At 33.1% G+C, this 19,580-nt stretch overlaps 1 protein-coding gene across 1 annotated transcript in view; it reads left to right on the top strand.

The window, feature by feature from the left end:
* Positions 1–18,478, top strand: part of LOC106880478 (1-phosphatidylinositol 4,5-bisphosphate phosphodiesterase delta-4) — a 143,011-nt gene extending 124,533 nt beyond the window's left edge. The window contains exons 14-21 of the mRNA XM_052972256.1: positions 7,114–7,339; positions 9,499–9,681; positions 11,225–11,332; positions 12,588–12,634; positions 14,357–14,492; positions 14,968–15,114; positions 16,105–16,199; positions 18,055–18,478. Of these exons, the coding sequence (XP_052828216.1) occupies positions 7,114–7,339; positions 9,499–9,681; positions 11,225–11,332; positions 12,588–12,634; positions 14,357–14,492; positions 14,968–15,114; positions 16,105–16,196 (939 nt within the window). The 3' untranslated portion in view covers positions 16,197–16,199; positions 18,055–18,478. The remainder of the gene's footprint in view (positions 1–7,113; positions 7,340–9,498; positions 9,682–11,224; positions 11,333–12,587; positions 12,635–14,356; positions 14,493–14,967; positions 15,115–16,104; positions 16,200–18,054) is intronic.
* Positions 18,479–19,580: the final 1,102 nt, after the last annotated feature.

Consider the following 19,580-nt stretch of genomic DNA (forward strand, 5'->3'; position numbering starts at 1 on the left):
TATATATATATATATATATATATATATACACACACATATATGTATATATATATATATATATATATATATATACACACACATATATGTATGTATATATATATATATACACATATATGTATATATATATATATACACACACACACACATATATATATATATATACATATATATGTATGCATGCATACATATTTATGAATATATGTATGTAAATACATATATTCTTTTTAAAAAATTACTAATATTTCTTAAAAGTATTTCTTAAAACAATTTACTAAAACGCATTTTGTTTCACTTTTTTAAAATTTGTCACTTTTAGTTTCTACATGCTATGCTACACACTAGTATACTCCTTAAAATTAAAGAGACTGAATTTGGTCAAGAAATTGCCAGTAGATTAAGGTCATTGCCAATAGTCAATCGTTAATATCAAATCACATGGAATAGATATACAGTATATAGGTTGAATTTGTCTAAGTTTAACTACTTAAACAGTCATTTCAGCTAAGTCATCAATTATTATTACTTTTCTTTGAATAATTATTTTTACTATATTTGTTTATTTTTAATTAAGCAAATTCTACTGTTTACTTCAAAATTTTGTAATGATTGTGATTATAAATATATATTTTGAAATAAGGAGCAGAAGAGTGAAGTGAGTTCATATGAAGACTTGCACTGTTCACCTTTGAGTAGGCTGCTTCCTTTTCAAACTGATTTGATCTACATATATATATATACATAAAAAAAATAACAATATGTACATTTATTTTCTATGCAATTAAATTATACAAGCTTATTTTATTTTATTAACTTTTAGTTTACTTTATGTAATATATGTTATATAAATTGAACTAAAAATAGACAGCCCACTTATTTTGGGTAAATTTAAGTCATTTTAGACCTGTCTGCCCAATTAATTTATGTTGTATGTATATTATTCAAAATTGAAATAATAAATTGAAATAGTTACAAAGATTTAAATGAATTAATTATAATATAAATGAAATAAAAAAATAATAAATATTTTTATCACTGTTAATAATTTGCAATTAAAAATCTTTTTTCTGCTTGATAATTTCTATACATTATTGCAATTCTTAATCTTTGTTTGATCAAATGTTTTTGTTGTTTCATTGTAACAGTAGTCACCATCTTTTTTCTGCCTTAAAATATTCATTAGTTTTGTATGGAATTAAAATTATAAATGATTTTAAATTTTAAAAAAAGTGCAACAAAATGTGTTTTAGTAAATTTATATAAGAAATACTTTTAGAAAATATTAGTAATATTTTTAAAGAAATACCTACTTGTTTCTTTCTTTTTAAAGTTTAATACTGGTTATTTTTTCAATAGAGCATTTTGTTGAATATGATATATATATATGATTTTTACCACATGAACTACGATGAAAAAATACAAGAAATATATGGTATATAGTTTTTTTTAGTGCAGCAGTTCCTTGAGACATGTGATTTATTTTAAGGGTTACACAAGAGTAAAAATGTTGAGAAACACTGCTTTAAAGGAACAAGTATTAACATTGAATGGTGCCTATTTATCTGTTTTGATCAAATACAAACCACTGGCCACTCTGAGTTAGTTTCTTTAGTTCATATTCATTTAACTCATCCATACACACACACACACACACACACATATATATATAATCATTTTACATTCTTTTATTTTTCTTTGCTGACACAGGCTAGTGAAGTTTCACAATATTGCACATAAATGACATCAATGTTTGAGCTCAATTTAATTTTTCTGGAGACTGCTATTTTAGATAGATCAGTGGGGGAATTGGTCTCATTCCATCCTGTTCTAAACTCTATCAGCCTCATTTAATTATTCAATTAACCTAAATTCTTGGTTTAACTTGTTAAATTTTGTTCCTTATTCTAGCTAATGTATTTTCACTAAAATAGTTCCCTTATAACCAAGCTAATTATCTTTCTAGCTCTTTCGTCATGCATTTATCTTTTTCTAAAGAATAATTAATAAAAAATAACTTGATATTTTATAATTTCAACTAAAAATTATGAACAATGCATTTAGATAAAAAAAAATTTGTCTTTATTTTCAGTCAAACTACATCTGTTAATTATTTAAATTATTTATGAGATGCGCCTTCAATCGAGGGAAATCATTGAGTTCTCTTGATCATAAAATTTGATATTCTGGCTGTAAAATAAAGCAAAAATTACTTTTTTTATACCTTATAAGTACTAACTGGTGTTTAAAAAATTTGGAACTAAAGAATGTCACATAAGCAGATCCAAAGACGCAGTACTCAGCAACACAGTATTGCTAAAATATTATATTCTTAATACTACAATCAATTCTGCTTAATATAAGACAATTATGTAATTTGATTAATTACATAACTTTTCAAAACATCAAATCATTAAGCATAAAATATCTATGTAAAATCTTTCGGTTGTTTTCATATATAAAGCAAGTTTCCTGTTTTATTAATTGCATAAAATTTTACCGATTTTGTATAAACTATTTGTGTTATTTTTCAAATTTTGCATAAAAATTTGTGTTTTATATCTATCTATCTTATATATGTATACACACACGCACAGACATATATAAGCTAGATGAATGACCTGGCATTGCCCAGGTTACTGCTGTTCTTATTCAGATTAGCAAACAATAAATATAAAGATACATTCTCATAATTATTTCAAAATATCTATATTTTGTTAAAATAATATCTATATCGTAAAGATAAAATTTCAAACTGAAAATCTGTCAATTTTGAAGCACCTCGGGGTAAACAATATTCATTGTGTAATTTTTTGTTGGTGTTGAAATGAATAAATTATTGCTGATTCCAACTTGTGAGCAAGCAACATTCAGTTGGCCGTGAGGGAAGCATGTAGTAGAGAGATCAAGTCCAACTACCTTGAGGGATTGAGTCGGACATTTGTTAATTGAAATACCAAGACTTAGTTTGACTGGAAACTGAAGCCAATTGTGAAATATTGAAATGATACCCATCTTGTCCATTCCACAAAATAAGAGGATACTGGAAGGCATCATAAGAAGGATGAGTTTCTGAAACACATTTAAGGTTATCTCAAGCACAGATGAGAATATCATGATTTTCATGGGGATCACCTACCATAAGAATGGTTGCTTCATTAGATGTGGGCTCATTAAAATGGCATAAAATGTCCTTTGCTATAGTTTACTATAGACTTAATAAATGCAGAAACACACACAGACACAGATACACTCATACACATATGTATATGTATGTGTAGATGTCTGTGTGTTTAATTGTCTGAGGCCTAACATATAAAAATGATCACACATACAGTTGCACATACATGGTCTGACATACACTCACATACATACATACACTAAGACAGACACAGAAAGACATACATTCACACACTCCTCAGGTGTATCTTTGTCCCTCTATGAGTCTCTCTTTCTCTCTCTCTTTAGATATGTGTGTGTGTATCAGTCGTCACAAAAATGTATGTTCACACATACACCGTCACATACATTCTCACACATACACCGTCACATACATTCTCACACATATACTTCTCAGTCATTGGCCTATAGTACATAACAAACGCACAAACACACACACACATAAATAGACACATACTCATATAGAAAATGTGATGTTGTGGTGGTGGCGGTGGTATAAAATGTCGTTTACAATAGTTGACTTATAGAAAGATTATAAATGTTAAATTTTTGTAATGCAAATATGTAAATGAAAATAGTTTATTTGGTAGCTGAAAGATTACTGAATCTTTTGATACCCCATACATCATATACTAAGAGAAACACAGGCAGACATACACTCATTCACACCTCAGGTGTATCTCTGTCCCTCTGTGTGTGTGTCAGTCATCACAAAAATGTATGTATATTCTCACACACATATACTTTTCAGTCATCGGCCTAAAGTATTACCAAACATACACACACACACACACTCATATAGAATATGTAATGTCATTGTCGTGGTGTAAAATGCAGTTTACGATAGTTGACTTATAGAAAGATTATAATAGTAAATTTTTGTAATGCAAATATATAAATGAAAATAAAGTTTATTTGGTAGCCAAAAGATTACTAAATCTTTTGACACCCTATACGTCAAAATCGGCAACCAAGTTTTCAAATGCATAATGAACATACACTCACACACACAAGCTCTGCTTTATATATTAAAATAATGTTATCAGAGTTAGCTTCATCACAAAAACAGTTTCCTGACACAACAACATATATATTTATTTTCAAACTTTTATTTTTAGTTAGTTACAATACATACATATAAATACATATGCAATACATACATATAAAACTCAAAAACATTAATTCAGTCAAGTACCCTCACAGCTAACCTGCTGTGAGGATTCATTTTTTTAACGGTATTTCGATAAATATATTTGCAGTTCCAAATATTGGTTTTGTAAGTGTTTGTTAATACACTCTGGTGAGTTAACTACTACTGAATATGGGTGAGTCAAATGTCTAGGAAGCTTCATGATATTTTAATATTCATGACTTGACTGTCATTAGTCAATTTAAGTTGGATAAATTGAGTCCACCACTATTTAATTCTAACTATTTGACTGATTAGACAGTTTACAGAAACAGCTCAATCCCAGAAATCTAGTTTCATATCCCAATGATTTATTTTTATACATTTATGATAGGTGCAGACATAGTTGTGTGGTTAAGTAGCTTGCTTCTCAACCATGGGTTCAGTCTCTCAGCACGGCACTTTTAACAAGTATTTTCTATTCTACCTCCTTGCCTCCACCACCACCAACCAAAGCTTTCTGAGTAGATTTGGTAAATGGAAACTAAAAGAAGCTTATCGTGTGTGTGTATGCGTGTACACATTTGTCTTGACATCACATGATAGTTGTAAACAAACTTCACTATCATGCAAGTGATATTGTTCATTTCCAATCTCCCATGACAAATATATCTGGTCATGGGCAAGATATTCCTTTTCTTTACGTTTTATTAAATGGTGCATGATAATGACTGGAACTGTTTTTTGATCAGTTGGATTACACACACACACACTTTGTATTGTTGTGAAAACACTTTTCCTTCCTTATTCATTCAAAGTTATGAATGATTTTGAAGTTATTGTTCATAGAGTAACACACAATATTTCAGGTGTTAAAATATTTAGATAAATATATAAAATAAAAGTATTTAGGTTATGAATATTTTTATTGTTGAATAATGTTGGATAAGAAAAAAAAAAAGACCAAAATGCTGGTTGAAATTTGCTGCAGCAAATGTTCCTAAGCTATCAGTTCTTCCCAGCCACATGGTTCCAGGTTCCATCCCACTGTGGGGTACCTTGGCATGTGTATGATTATTTCTGTCATGAATTAAAATCTTTCTACTGTAGTCCCGGGCCAACCAAGGCCTTGTGAGTGCTTATGGAAGACAGAAACTAAAAGAAGCTTGCTGTATATTTGTGTGTCACCACTGCTTGACAATTGGTGTTGGTTTGTTGACATCCCTGTAATTTAGCAGTTCAGCATAGGGGGCTGATAGAATATATACTATGCTTTAAAAAACAAAGTACAGGAGACGATTCGTTCAGCTAAAACCCCATCAAGGCGGTGCCCCAGTATGGTCACAGTCCAGTGACTGAAGTAAGTGAAAGATAAACATACAATTAATATGTAATCTGTTTATGCTTTCTTCTTTATTCGTTTTTTTTTTTTATAATTAAGCGAAATAAAATGGACTATCAAGGGAGATAATGCTAATTTATCTAAAAGGAGTTGCTTCCCTTTCTTTTTTCATTGTTTTCATTCAGGCAAAAACATATCTAGTAACGGGGTAAAATGTTTTACGTTACTTTGTATAATTTCGTCATGTGTTCGAATCTTGTCAGGTTTGGCTTTGAATTTCCTCTTTCTTCAAAGTTTGAAAAAATAAAATATCACTTGACCCATGTCCAATGCAAGTCCTTTTATTCATATAGCAAATATGAATAATTGGCTACTAGCTCATGAAAAATCATTGAGTTTCTAACTTTGAAAAAATATTAAAAGTATTGCATTTTATCCTTCCGTTAGCCTTCGCAGCATGATTCAGTTACATCAACAACTATGAGTTCTCTGTTATCCTAACATCAATTTTGGATTTTGTCCCACACCTTCAAACATAAATGTTTTATTCTCTATTGTATCTGTTTATTGGCATTTCTTTTAAACTCATGAAATCACAGTAAATTTATTTTTGTTTCATTTTTATTGGAAATATATTAATTGTATTGAAATTGAATGAAAACTGTGACTAATGAGTTATCAACTTAATGAAGCTTTTGTTATTTTATAGTGCAAAGAATAATAACTGCAACAACTAAAACGGTTTTAATATCTTCTTGCTTTAAGTGCTGCATTAACCTTTTGATTCACCTTCTGTCTAGCACTGTGTGAATCTTGAAACTGCCAGTATATCGCTGATATAACATACTAGTATCTAGCCATTTATTCAAACAATAATATTCTTCTACATTTAAAAATTGTTTTTATTTTTTCTTTCTTTCTTTTCATTTTTGTAAATTTTAGCATTTGGTTTGCTTGATGTCAGCATAATGGTTATTAAAATTCAACCTTGATTTTAAAACACAGAAATATTTGTCGTCTAAATCTAAATCAAAGTAAATTATGTTTTAGTTTTGCGATCAACAAAAAGATTATATTTAAAGAGGAACAATTGTTTTCCCCTCAAGAAAGTATTTTTTGTAAATATTTCCTGTTGCTTAAATTGTTTTTAATTTCCCATCTTGAAATGAATGTATAACATGTCTCCTGAGTCATGAAGTTTCATGGCCTCAGGAGTCGAGAGAGCCAAGTTTAGTTCTGATTTCATAACCTGCATGGTATGGATAAATTTCCCAGTGGACAGATCATCAGTTAATTGTTTATAACATCCCTTTTGACAGCTAAATAAAGTGTTTTATTCAGATACACAACAAAATACCTGCAGTAGATTTGATCTCTTGAGCAAGTTGTTCAATTTTTTTTCCATTCAACAGGTTTTGTTGCTAACGAATAACTGAGTGGATAATAAATGCATGAATTTTCATTTCAGGGTAAGAAACTGCCACCCCTCGCTACAGACAATGATGGAGTCAGCGATGAAGATGAAGCTGAAGAAATGGAGGAAGAGAAGAAGAAAGCTGAGGCCTCTAGAGAAGGCATTGAACTGCCAAAAGAGGAGAAGATTCCAAAGAAGGTGAAGTTAGAGAAAGCACTGAATGAACTCATAGGAATTCGAAGCCAAAGGTTCACTTCTATTGAATATGCTATAGAGAATGGTAAGATCATTACTTTATTTTTATCAAGACATAAGATTAACCAGATGAATAAATAGTTTTCCAGTTAATATTTAGCTTCAAGTCAACCTTGATTGAGCAGACCTGTCATTAAAGACATTTCAGTTGCAACTATTCCTCATTTCATTCATCAGGGACTATATTGTCGATTTTGTTCTCATTTAAAAAAATCCTAGTGTGTGTGACTAGAGGGAAATTTGACTGCTATTTCTAGTATGTTGATCAACCCTATAGCAGTTCTTTCATCAGCTTGTATTTTCTCAGAAGATACAGCTCCTTATAATGTCATGTAACCTAGTAGTTGTGTCACAATTTACATGATAGTATCATGCAGAATTAATATTATGAGGGTGCTGGTCGTGGTGTGGTCACTACAGCAGAGACAAGAGCATTGAGGGTTAATAGGGCAGTGTGTGGGTGTGTGTATGTGCGTGGGAGTGGGTTACATGGAGAAGATGGTGGTGGGATAGGAAGTTAATATGGTAGAGTGGGAAGTTAACATAGTGGTTGTGGTGTGGGGAATTTATTTAGTGGTGATGGTGTATGTGTTTATGTGGTAGTGGCTGTAGTATGTAGAAGTTTGCATGGTGGTGGTGTATGAAAGGCAACAATGTTAGAGTGGAAAGATTGGTAAAAAATGGTGTATTGACTAAAGACTTTTTCTTTATCCCCTTAGCAATCAGATTACTGTCAAATTAAATGCTTATTTATTCATGCTATTTTGAATTAATCATGTATGATCTTGTAGCTTTGAGATTCTGAAGATCTAATTGCTTGTTTTTGCACTGACATTGTAGGATAGGAGTGATAGGTTGGATCTGGCCTGTCTGAACATAAAACATATGGGATATGAGAAAATTAGCAGTAGTAGATGAGAGAGACGGGTATGAAGAGAGATAGAATGCTGTTCAGCTGTTTGCATTACTCTGTGTGTGTGTTGATACATATGTATAAAACGCATATGTGTGTAGATAACTAAGCTCAAGGCCTACTGCCAAGAAGCAAGGGAGATAATTTGAAAGTGCAATGATTTGTGAATGTTCATTCTGTAGTTCTTTTTAACCAAATCAGAATAGACATTGATATTCCCTGATCATCATCATCATCATCATCATCGTTTAACGTCAGCTTTCCATGCTAGCACGGGTTGGACGATTTGACTGAGGACTGGTGAAACCGGATGGCAACACCAGGCTCCAATCTGATTTGGCAGAGTTTCTACAGCTGGATGCCCTTCCTAACGCCAACCACTCAGAGAGTGTAGTGGGTACTTTTACGTGTCACCCGCACGAAGGCCAGTCAGGCGGTACTGGCAACGGCCACGCTCAAAATGGTGTATTTTACATGCCACCTGCACGGGAGCCAGTAAAATTATAATCTTATTAACAATAATACTGCTCAAACATATAGATAATTAATAAGTTATAGATGCTTATTTCATTCATACATTGGTGTGCCGAATAGTCAAATTATTTATAGAGATTTAAGATGACTTTCAATTAGATGATCAATCCTATTGGCTTCAGGAAATGGAAAGATAGGATATTATGAAATTGCGCTTCTCATAAAGGCACCAGTAGAGTAGACAATAGTTTGTATTGTGAACTCCTGGAAGGTTGCATAGACTCGGTTCACTATGAACTTTACCAGTTATATGGTAGTATCCACCATAAACCTATGAAAATGATTTTAATACCCTATACCAGGGGTTTTCAAACTTTTTGACTTGCGGACCCCTTTATATTTCAGGCTTTACCTTAGGGACCCCCTTATAAACGCTCATGAAATTTATACATAAATATTTGCTTAAAATAACATATATTACATTTATTTATTTAACAGTATTTAACAAATAGGTTTATTGTCAATTAAAAGATTTCGATTAAAAAACATATATATAAAATCAAATTGCCCATAAAAAGCATTTGCTGTCTACGGACCCCCTATGATTCGCGGACCACAGTTTGAAAACCCCTGCCCTATACAACGCCCATTAATTAAATGCTACTCTTTGACAACCAAAGCAATAGGCGTACATTGAACACATTTCATCATCAGTAACGTTCTCATCTTTGAGATGGATTTTTTTCTTTTTTTTTTTCAAATTAGCTGAGTAATTTAATGAAATTATTTTTTTCCAGGTGATCCTTTCAAAATGACTTCCATTGGAGAGATGAAAATGTGTAACTTATTGGAAGATAATGTAATTGAAGACAACCGTAAGCTGACCAAAGCAATTATGGTTAGAACATACCCTGCTGGTCTTCGTACCGATTCCAGTAATTATACACCAGTAATGATGTGGAATGTTGGCTGCCAAGTTGGTAAGTAGATATTGATGATGTTAATGTTGTTGTTGTGCCAGACTTAAAAGGAAAATCATTCCAACAATGGCTACCCTTTCTTTTCCTTTCTCTCCTCCTTTTTTGTCAGACAAAATATGAAGAACTACATTATCTAATGTATCTTTCCTTTTTTAAGACGGTTGAGTGATACAAACATAAACCTCCCCTGTTCTACTTCACTCCTCTCCCAGGTTCCACATTGAACACTTTGCTGGACCATTCCTCCCTTGATGGTTATAAACCACTTGGAATTTTCTCCTCGTTCATGGTTTCCTTGAAGACATTGATGACTTACAAGTCTTTGAACTGGACATCAATTGCATTCATTTTTTTAACCAGTCTGGAAAGTGACCGGCCTACAAAGACTTTGAGTGCTGATCCTCGTTGATTGACTAATTCATTAAAATAAATATCAGTTTCATTACACTCCATAACAATTTTTATTTGTTTATTTATTCATTTTTGTATTTGGTCAATAAGTGTTATTTTCTATTTGCTTCTATCTATAAATCAAAGGAAATTACTATTCCCTTCAAAATTTGCTTTTTTTGACCAGGACATCAATGCTTTGAAACTGGCTCATTTTCCATCACATTTCAGACAGATTCAGCACTGAGTTGCTAAAGCAGAATGATTGTTATAGCAAATATTCTGCTCAATACCACAGATTTGCTTGTCAGTTGCTTGACCTTAAGCACTTGAGCATATCCCTTACTGGTTGACATCTGGTTGCATCTCTAATCATGAACAGGAGTAGTGGGGGATCATCATAGCCATGTGCTGAGAGGGGTTCTTTGGAGGTTTGAATAAATGTAACAAAAACAAAATATAAAGGAAATATTAGCCAATTTGCACTCTTTCTAGGGGTAAGCAAATAGGAAATAACAGTTGCTACCCAAGGACAAAAATCGTGTTACAGTGTTATAAATGCAGTATCATTTCATACTTTAATTATTCTATTGTGCCTCGCTTTCTCTTGCACCAAATCATCAGTATCTAAACACTTGCACCCATTCATCTCCTTCCACTGTAACATGCATTATCGAGCTATCCATTGTATCATATTGTACATAACTTAATAACACTTGTTTTGCCAAATAATATACATTTAGTACAGTATTGTAGTTCGCTTGAAGCATTGTGTATTGTTTGTAAAGAATAAAAAGTTTAGAATGGTACAACAATGCACTATAGTACAAAAAATGGACTATATACCTGTTGTAATTTGGTTGTCTATAGTCCGATGATATTTCGGAATTACAATTCCTTCTTCAGATCTTCTTAGCTGGAGTCTCTGCTATAAACTCTGCTATAAGTTTATAGCAGAGACTCCAGCTAAGAAGATCTGAAGAAGGAATTGTAATTCCGAAATATCATCGGACTATAGACAACCAAATTACAACAGGTATATAGTCCATTTTTTGTTCTATAGTGCATTGTTGTACCATTCTAAACTTTTTAGTCTTTACATTTAGTACAACTTGTATATAATTTTCACATTCATCTTCCAAATTATTTCCAGTGGCACTTAACTACCAAACAGAAGACATGCCCATGCAACTCTTGTTGGGAAAATTCTTGGATAATGGTGGATGTGGATATCTTCTGAAACCAGACTTTTTACTATTAGGTACTGTATAAGAGTAATGCTCAGCCTAATTTAGTGCTTCTCAACCAGGTTCCACATAAGATTTTGCTGTTAAAATTTACATGCACTAAATTGGTTATACATTTACAATACTCAAAATATTTTAATTTTTTTTATGCAATTCCTAATATTTAATTATAAAAATATAATGGAAATTTTTCAAAAAATAGAATGGCTATGGAGGTCCAGTAGAGTGAAATAGGAATCAAAGGGATCCATAGGTAAAATAAATGGCTGAGAAGCACTGGTCTAATTCTTCATTTTTGATAAATTTTGAAACAATAACTTCTACCACTCTTGGACACAATTGTAAAATCAAGCAACAGCACAGCAACCATTACTTTTAGAAATATTTTTTCAGTCAGATTTATCAGGGTATGGAATAAAATACCCATGTTTAATTTTTAGCTGTCAGGACACTGAAATTTTCAAATGTTCCGCAACTTCAAACTTCCTGAGATTCACATTGTTCTGCACCTTTTCTTGTGTATGACTCTTTTTCTGTTCTATCTTTTTGTGTTTCATTCTGTGTCCTGTGCTTGAACTTTTGACTTTCATCTTTGCCTGACTTATTGCTGCTTTCTGTCCCATGTTTTCTTTTTCCCAATGAGTTGTAGTGCACCTGAGAACTGTACACAATAAGCTCAAAATAATAGTAATGCTTTCAAGTTTTGGCACATGGCCAGCAATTTCAGAGGAGGGGTAGGTCGATTAGATCATCTCCAGTACTCAACTGGTACTTATTTTATTGGTACTTATTTTATTGACCCCCAAAAGGATGAGAGGCAAAGTCAACCTCAGTGGAATTTGAACTCAGAACATAAAGATGGACAAAATACCACTAAGCATTTTGTCCAGCACACTAACAATAATCAGAAGAAATAGCACTAACCACTTTGTCTAACGTGCTAATGATTCTGGCATTTCAGTACCTTTTAATGTATTAATCATGTTCAAATGTGAAAATATCCCTAAAGCAACTGTAGCTTTCAATATTAGGACTTTCTTCTAAGATCTTCAAATTTAAAGCATCAAGAATTTTAAAAAATAAATGTTACAGGGTTAGTGGTGTTAACTCTGTTTCAAAAATTTTTAACCATTTGCTTCACTACTTCTATTCTCTCACTCCAATATTTACATCATTTCTCAATATTTTATATCATTTCCCAGTATTGTGCATTATTCAATATTTTATAATATTCCAATATTCTACATTATTCATTTTCATTTACACCAGGTAAATCTGAAGTAGAACCGTCCCAAGCTAAATTATTGTCCATAAAGGTAAGAGGTGTTAAAATTTTTTAGAAGCAAGTGTATGAGTGTGTATGTGCATATATATATGTATGTATGTATGTATGTATGCATGCATATTTCTAACATGATACAAAACATATTTCTTCATTACTCATTTTCTCTCTCTCTCTTCTTACTAACTCTCTGAAGAAGAGCTTCCACTCAAAACATTGACACTTTCTCAGTTTTTCATTCAGCATTGAACTAATAATTTCACTTTTTCCCCTTTGTCTTCTTTTTTGTTATTTACATCATTAATTTCAAACCTGTGTGTATGTGTAGGCACTGTATGAATGAATGATTAAAAAGTTTGCTTCATAACCCCAACATCTCAGGTCTGATTCCTCTGTGTGGCAGCTTAGGCAATTGTCATTTCCTGTAGTTTGGGTGAACCCATAAGTGAAATTGGAGATACACAAACTGTATAGAAGCCTGTTGGAGGAATTGCACCTCTAATTCAAATTTCCTTATATATAAGAGGGTACCCAAAAGAAACCAGAATTTTGTGATATTATTTTACTCACTTGGTTTTACATGTTTACACTTTTATTACTTTCAAAGTATCCTCCATTTGGAGCAGTACAGTATATAGATGTGTATGTGTGTGTGTGTGTGTATGTATATATATATATATATATATATATATATATAGATGTGTGTGTGTGTGTATATAGATAGATATGCTGGCATGGGTTGAACAGTTTGACCAGAGCTGAACAGGTTCTAGTCTGTTTTGGCTTGGTTTCTGCAGCTGGATGCCCTTCTTAATGCATACCATTTCACAAAGTGCACTGGGTGCTTTTCACATAGCACCAACATTGTTTCCTTCTCATGTGGCACCAGCATGGGCACTTTTTATATGGTGTGTGTGTGTGTGTGTATATATTTGTACAGTCTCTCTTTACCAAAATTCATGCATAATGTAGTTGTCAATCAGGATATATAGTAGAAGACTGACAGGGTTGACCAAGTTTTTCCCTTTCAAGTTTCTGTAAATACTTATATATATGACATAATTCTTTTGGATAATGGTGAATCTCAATATAGATAAAGCTATAAATAACAGCCTGTAAATATTAGGTTAAAGAATCCTTTGGGTAGAATGCTTCTCAAATCATTATGCTGAGATTCACATTGTTGATTATTGAAACAATAGTGATAAAACAGAACACATTTTCAGCATAAGTCAAACAGCAATGAGAAATTCAGAGCAATGATTGTACTAGCCTCAGTTTCTAATAAAGTATACAAACCTTACTTTATGTATGAAGTACTTGTTTCTTTGTAAATACAAGACTTGTGGGTGAATTTGGAAGATGAATACTAAAAGAAGTCTGTTGTGTATCTATATATGTATGTACCCTTGTTTGGACATCATGTGAGGGTGTTCATTTCCAGCCTTTCTTGAAAAACATGTTTAGGTATGGGGGTGGGAAATATTACCTTGCTTGGAAACAGGTAAGAATTAGCTAGAGGAAGGGCTTCCAGCTGTAGAAAATCTATCTCAACAAATTCCATCTGACCCATGTAAGAATGGAAAAGCAGAAGTCAAAGCAATGATGATGTTGATGATATATATTCAAAGTATTTTTAAAAGACTTGAAAGAAGGAAACTCAATGGCACTTTTATTTCTTCTTAATACTTTTAATTTTAACAAATATAAAATCAAGAGAGAAGGAGAAGCTTAAAATTTCTTTTTCTAACTTCAGATAATCAGTGCTTACCAATTACCAAAGCCATCAGAGAGTTTTAAAGGAGAGGTTATCGATCCCATTGTTAAGATTGAGGTTCATGGAATGGATGAAGACAAAGCTGAGAAGAAGACCAGAGTCATCAGGAACAATGGTAAATAATATGTTTTAAAATTGAGTAACTTTACTTACTCATTCACAGACTTCAAGAGGTGAATATTTTTGCTTTACCTCAAAAATCTGAGAATCATCATTTTAAATATCATCACTGCACTTGTTATATTTTTGGCAAAAACTGTCATCAAACCAGCCCTAAAAGAGGTGCCATGTGAAAGTGCTTTGTACCAAAAATATTGGGTACCAAAAATATTGGGTAATTTGGGACTGATTTGTTATTTATTCATTACTAAGGTTCAAAAATTATTCATAAAAACATTTCTCATCAGGTGAGTTGAGATTATATATCTTAATTAAAAAACGCTGTTCTGTCAAACTGCTTAAATCTATGGAAACTGATAACCTTCAGTACTTTCCAATATGTTTGGTCATAATGATGGATGAAAAGGTTTAATCCTTTAGCATTCAGATTATTCTGTCAAATGTAATGTTTATTTTGAATATTATTGTAGGTTTCAATCCTAGATGGGATGAAGACTTTGAATTCAGAATCAATCACCCTGATTTATGTATTCTTCGTTTCTCTGTCAAAGATTATGACTTAGGAGGAGATGATTTCATTGGTTATTTCACAATTCCATTCAACTGTATGCAAGAAGGTAAGTTATTCAAGCAACAGTTAGCCTACATGTTTGTACTCATTTAAAATATAATGGTAATGAGGTAAGGTAATTAATTTTAAAAAAACATTCAGATACTTTAAGTTAACCATTTGAAGAGAGTTCTTCCAATTCTAAGCTAACTACCTTTAAACTAAAATGGACTTTACCTCTGGCCCTCCTAAGACAACTATACAGGTGACAAAAGTTATCTTTTTAGCTATCCTCCTATCCTTGCATTCCTCACATAGCCAAATTCCACTACCTCAGAAACACTTGTAGCAATAATGTAGTTGTACAATGAAGACAACAAACTGCAACTCTTGGATGGAATCACCATCCAATACCATAAGTCAAAAGCATCATCCTATAATAGCAACACGTGCAGTACATCCACTTGAAAAGAAGACGACATCATGTATTCTATTGCCTGCAAGTTCTTTTGGATCTCAAACCAGTCAAGCTTCATGGTCTCTAGATCTTCTCAACCACGATAGCACTACAAGGAGTACTCCTACCGATAAACCCATTTATTTATTTGGTCCATTTTGGAAATTCCTCTTTGAGAGAGGGGAATAAACTTTTTGCGGTAATCCTGATATTTTACTGCCAGAAATTCAAAACCTTAACCTCAATGAAAACAAATGTTTGCCATGCTATATACCAATGTATTTATCACACATACACATATATATGATGATTTCACTTCGGCATAGTGATACTAATAACCATTTGTTGCAACTCAATATACTTAATATGCTTACACTTTAAAAAGCATTAGGTGAGTATAGAGTGCAATGTTAATTAATAAATGACAAAAGAACAGGAGTTACATAATCACCTTCATTAGCTGACTGCTGTTTCTGCAATAAGGAACAGTGCACATGTAACTGAGGTGCTTGTGCAACATCTTATAGCTTACTCAGAGCCATTAAAATATATATGAATGGATTTAAAATGATTGAATGCTTAAATATTTCTTACTTACAGGCTACCGACAGTTTAACCTTAACAACAAGAAAAACGAAGTAATTTATAAATCAATGTTGTTATTCCACATTGATATCAAACCTATATCTTAAAAGGTAAGGTTATTATTAACTACTTTATTATACTTTTATTTTATTCATCCTGACAAAATTCTATAGTTGGTATCTCTGCTTAAACAAGTCTGTATCAGTGGTAGTTGATGAACCATTAAATGATCAATTTTCATTGCCATAACTATTTTGTCTTCATAGAATAAGACTTAGAACTTATGTCATCATCATCATCATCGTTTAACGTCTGCTTTCCATGCTAGCATGGGTTGGACGATTTGACTGAGGACTGATGAACCAGATGGCTGCACCAGGCTCCAATCTGATCTGGCAGAGTTTCTACAGCTGGATGCTCTTTTTAACACCAACCACTCCGAAAGTGTAGTGGGTGCTTTTACGTGCCACTGGCACGAGGGCCAGTCACACAGTACTGGGAACGGCCATGCTCAAAAGGTGATTTTTACGTGCCACCTGCACAGGAGCCAGTCCAGCGGCACTGGCAACAACCTCGCTCGAATGATTTTCTAACATGCCACCAGCACAAGTGCAAGAAGGCAACGCTGGTAACGATTATGCTCTACCTCTATCAATGCATGCATAATTTAGGGTAGTACAATATTGGGGTAAAAAAGCTGTTATTTTAAAATTTGTTCATTCTTTTCTTCAGATGTTAAATTTTCAGTCATTGATTCTGAAATTGCATGAGTTTTTAAACTGTTAAAATTATATTCTTTGTTTTTAATAACAGTCCTTTATCCTCATCTCTAACCATCTGCTACTCTCCCTTTATATTCTTATCACATTACCTTCCACTCCTGATCCTCTGACTGCATCTATCCTTTCTTACTCCTTGAGGATTTGCTCTGACATCCCATCACTACCATCTTATCTCCTTCTCAACTTCTCCCATCCACCCTTATGTAATTCAGGGTAACCGTGTTATTTTCTATAGCAAATCACTTGCTTTTGTCCCTCTGTCATACTTTCACCTCCCAATACCTGGCATAAAACCACCCCTCTTACCTCTCAAATATCCTCCTACACACACACACACACACACACACGCTTAGTTCAGAAGGCTTTTCTTTTTCTTGTTCTTTTCCAGTTTTGCAAGTTACTCACTAGTGCAGGTAGCACAAAAAAAAGCAACCAGTACACATTGGGAAGTGGTTGGCATTAGGAAGGGTACACAGCTGTAGAAACCATACTAAAGCAGATATTGGAGCTTGATGCAGCACTGCAGTTTGCTGGATCTTGTCAAACCATCCATCCTGTGCCAGCGTGAAAAATGGGCATTAAATGATGACAATGATAAGATAGTGAAGTGGCAGAAATAGTGAAGTTTTTGCTAAATTCTGTTTGATATGTAATTTCCCTTGCCTTTATGCATTGAGCATAAAGGAAGGACTCCGTTTGGTCATGTATGACCATAGGTTTGCACCTAGAAAGTTATCTTCTGAGTCTGGGCAAGGTTGTTTTATGGAAGACCAACAGTCACTCGGGCATACCAGCCTCCCCTCTCCATGCCACCAAGGGAAAGGCAAAGGCCAATACAGCTTGGCACCAGTGATGTTGCAACTCATTTCTACAGCGGAATGAACTGGAGCAAGAACACACTACACAGCCCAGTCAGAGAATTGAACTCACTACCTCATGATTGTGAGCTTGACACTCTAACCAGTGAGCCATGTGCATGTGCCTTCACTGAGCATATTGAGCATAAATCCCCTACTTAAACAAAATAGGATAAGAACCAGGAATGTCTTCAGATCAATTAAATTGGCTACACATCCTCTCTATAATTTTGTACTCTTATATGAAAGAAATCTATATTTTATCTATTGCAGAGTAAATTCAAAGTAGTTTTGCAATTTATCTTCGATATTTTCACTCATTTCAGGTTAAGGTTCAACAAGAACCGAAATGTCAACGACAAGCCCATCATTTGGAAGTTGGAAACGTAATAGAAAGCGCTTTTGTACAAATATTAACATATTTTATGCCTTTTGACATGGTTTTGGTTTATATCTGTCAAAATAACTCAACAAAAATCTCCCTAAAGACATTTCATTTTACTCGCATTTTTTATATTAAAGACTTTTTAAAAATTTTGACTTTCTTTTCTTTTATTAATGTACACAATTCTTACTTGTAAGAGCAACCGCAAATGTTTGGTTTATTTCCATAAACAGAGTATGATAAAATTGTAAATTTGCTTTTCTCTTTTTCGATTGTATGTTTTAAGATATTTACCAAAAATAATTTACAGCTCAATTTTGTAAATAAAACATCTTTAAATAAAACATCTTTAAATGTTCAGATGATGAAGCTTATTTGTTTTGTTTTTTTGTGTGTGTGAGGCATTCCTCTGTGTGTGTTTGTTTATGTGTGTGTGTGTGTGTGTGTGTGTGTGTGTGAAGATGGAGAATATATTTTGTTTACTTTCCATACTATTAGCACCAAGTTTTAAAATACATTACCAAGTGTGGCCATGTGGTAAGAAGTTTGCTTCCCAATCACATGGTTCTGGGTTCAGTCCCACTGCATGGTACCTTGGGGAAGTGTCTTCTGCTATAATTTCAGGCTGACCAAAGCCTTGTGAGTGGATTTGGTAGATGGAAACTGAAAGAATCCTGTTTCTGTGTGTGTGTATATCTATACATATAAATTTGACATAGGTGATTCTTTCTTGTCTTGGGATTCACGGTCAAATGGCTGGGTGGAATTGCATGAAAAATTACACAGATGTGTAGAATGATCCGGTGGTGTTGCTGGACTTTATATTTTTTTCATAGTTCCCATGGTTACCGAGATAATCTACTATAATAATACTTTTGTGTTTATGAATAAGGATGGAAGGGGTGATGTCATATTTTTTACATAGCTCCCATGGTTACCAAGATAATCTAATATAATAATACTTTTGTGTTTATGAATGAGAAAGGAAGGGGTGATAAATGAACAAGGAAGGAGTTAGGAGGATTTCGTATCACTAATGAGAAGATGATGATATCAAAATTCGTAACTTACACTAAAAGTTTATCATGCAGAAGTGTAAGGGGTCTAGAAGAAGCGGATATTGAAGAAATGCTAAACATTAACAATGATGCACCTTGTTGTGCATTCTTTGAGTGATGGGAAAATTGCTGAAATGGTGTTAGATATGGGTAAGAATAAAGACAGTAGTGATGATGACAGAGAAAACAGGTGAAAAAATTCCTGTAGAAGATTTGGTGAAAATTTGTGATCAGAGCAACAGATTATGGGAGTTTACTCAATTAAAGAGACATTGCTTAGACAGAAACCTATGCTAATGAGACAGATGACACTTGAAGAAGTCTTTAAAAATGCCCTCTCTTGTAATGCTACTTCATCACTTGAGAACCCCGTTCCTGGCCCACCATCGGAGGTTTGCCTGCAAGTTGA

Source organism: Octopus bimaculoides, chromosome 13 (genome assembly GCF_001194135.2).
Source record: "Octopus bimaculoides isolate UCB-OBI-ISO-001 chromosome 13, ASM119413v2, whole genome shotgun sequence".
Taxonomy (NCBI): Eukaryota; Metazoa; Mollusca; class Cephalopoda; order Octopoda; family Octopodidae; genus Octopus; species Octopus bimaculoides.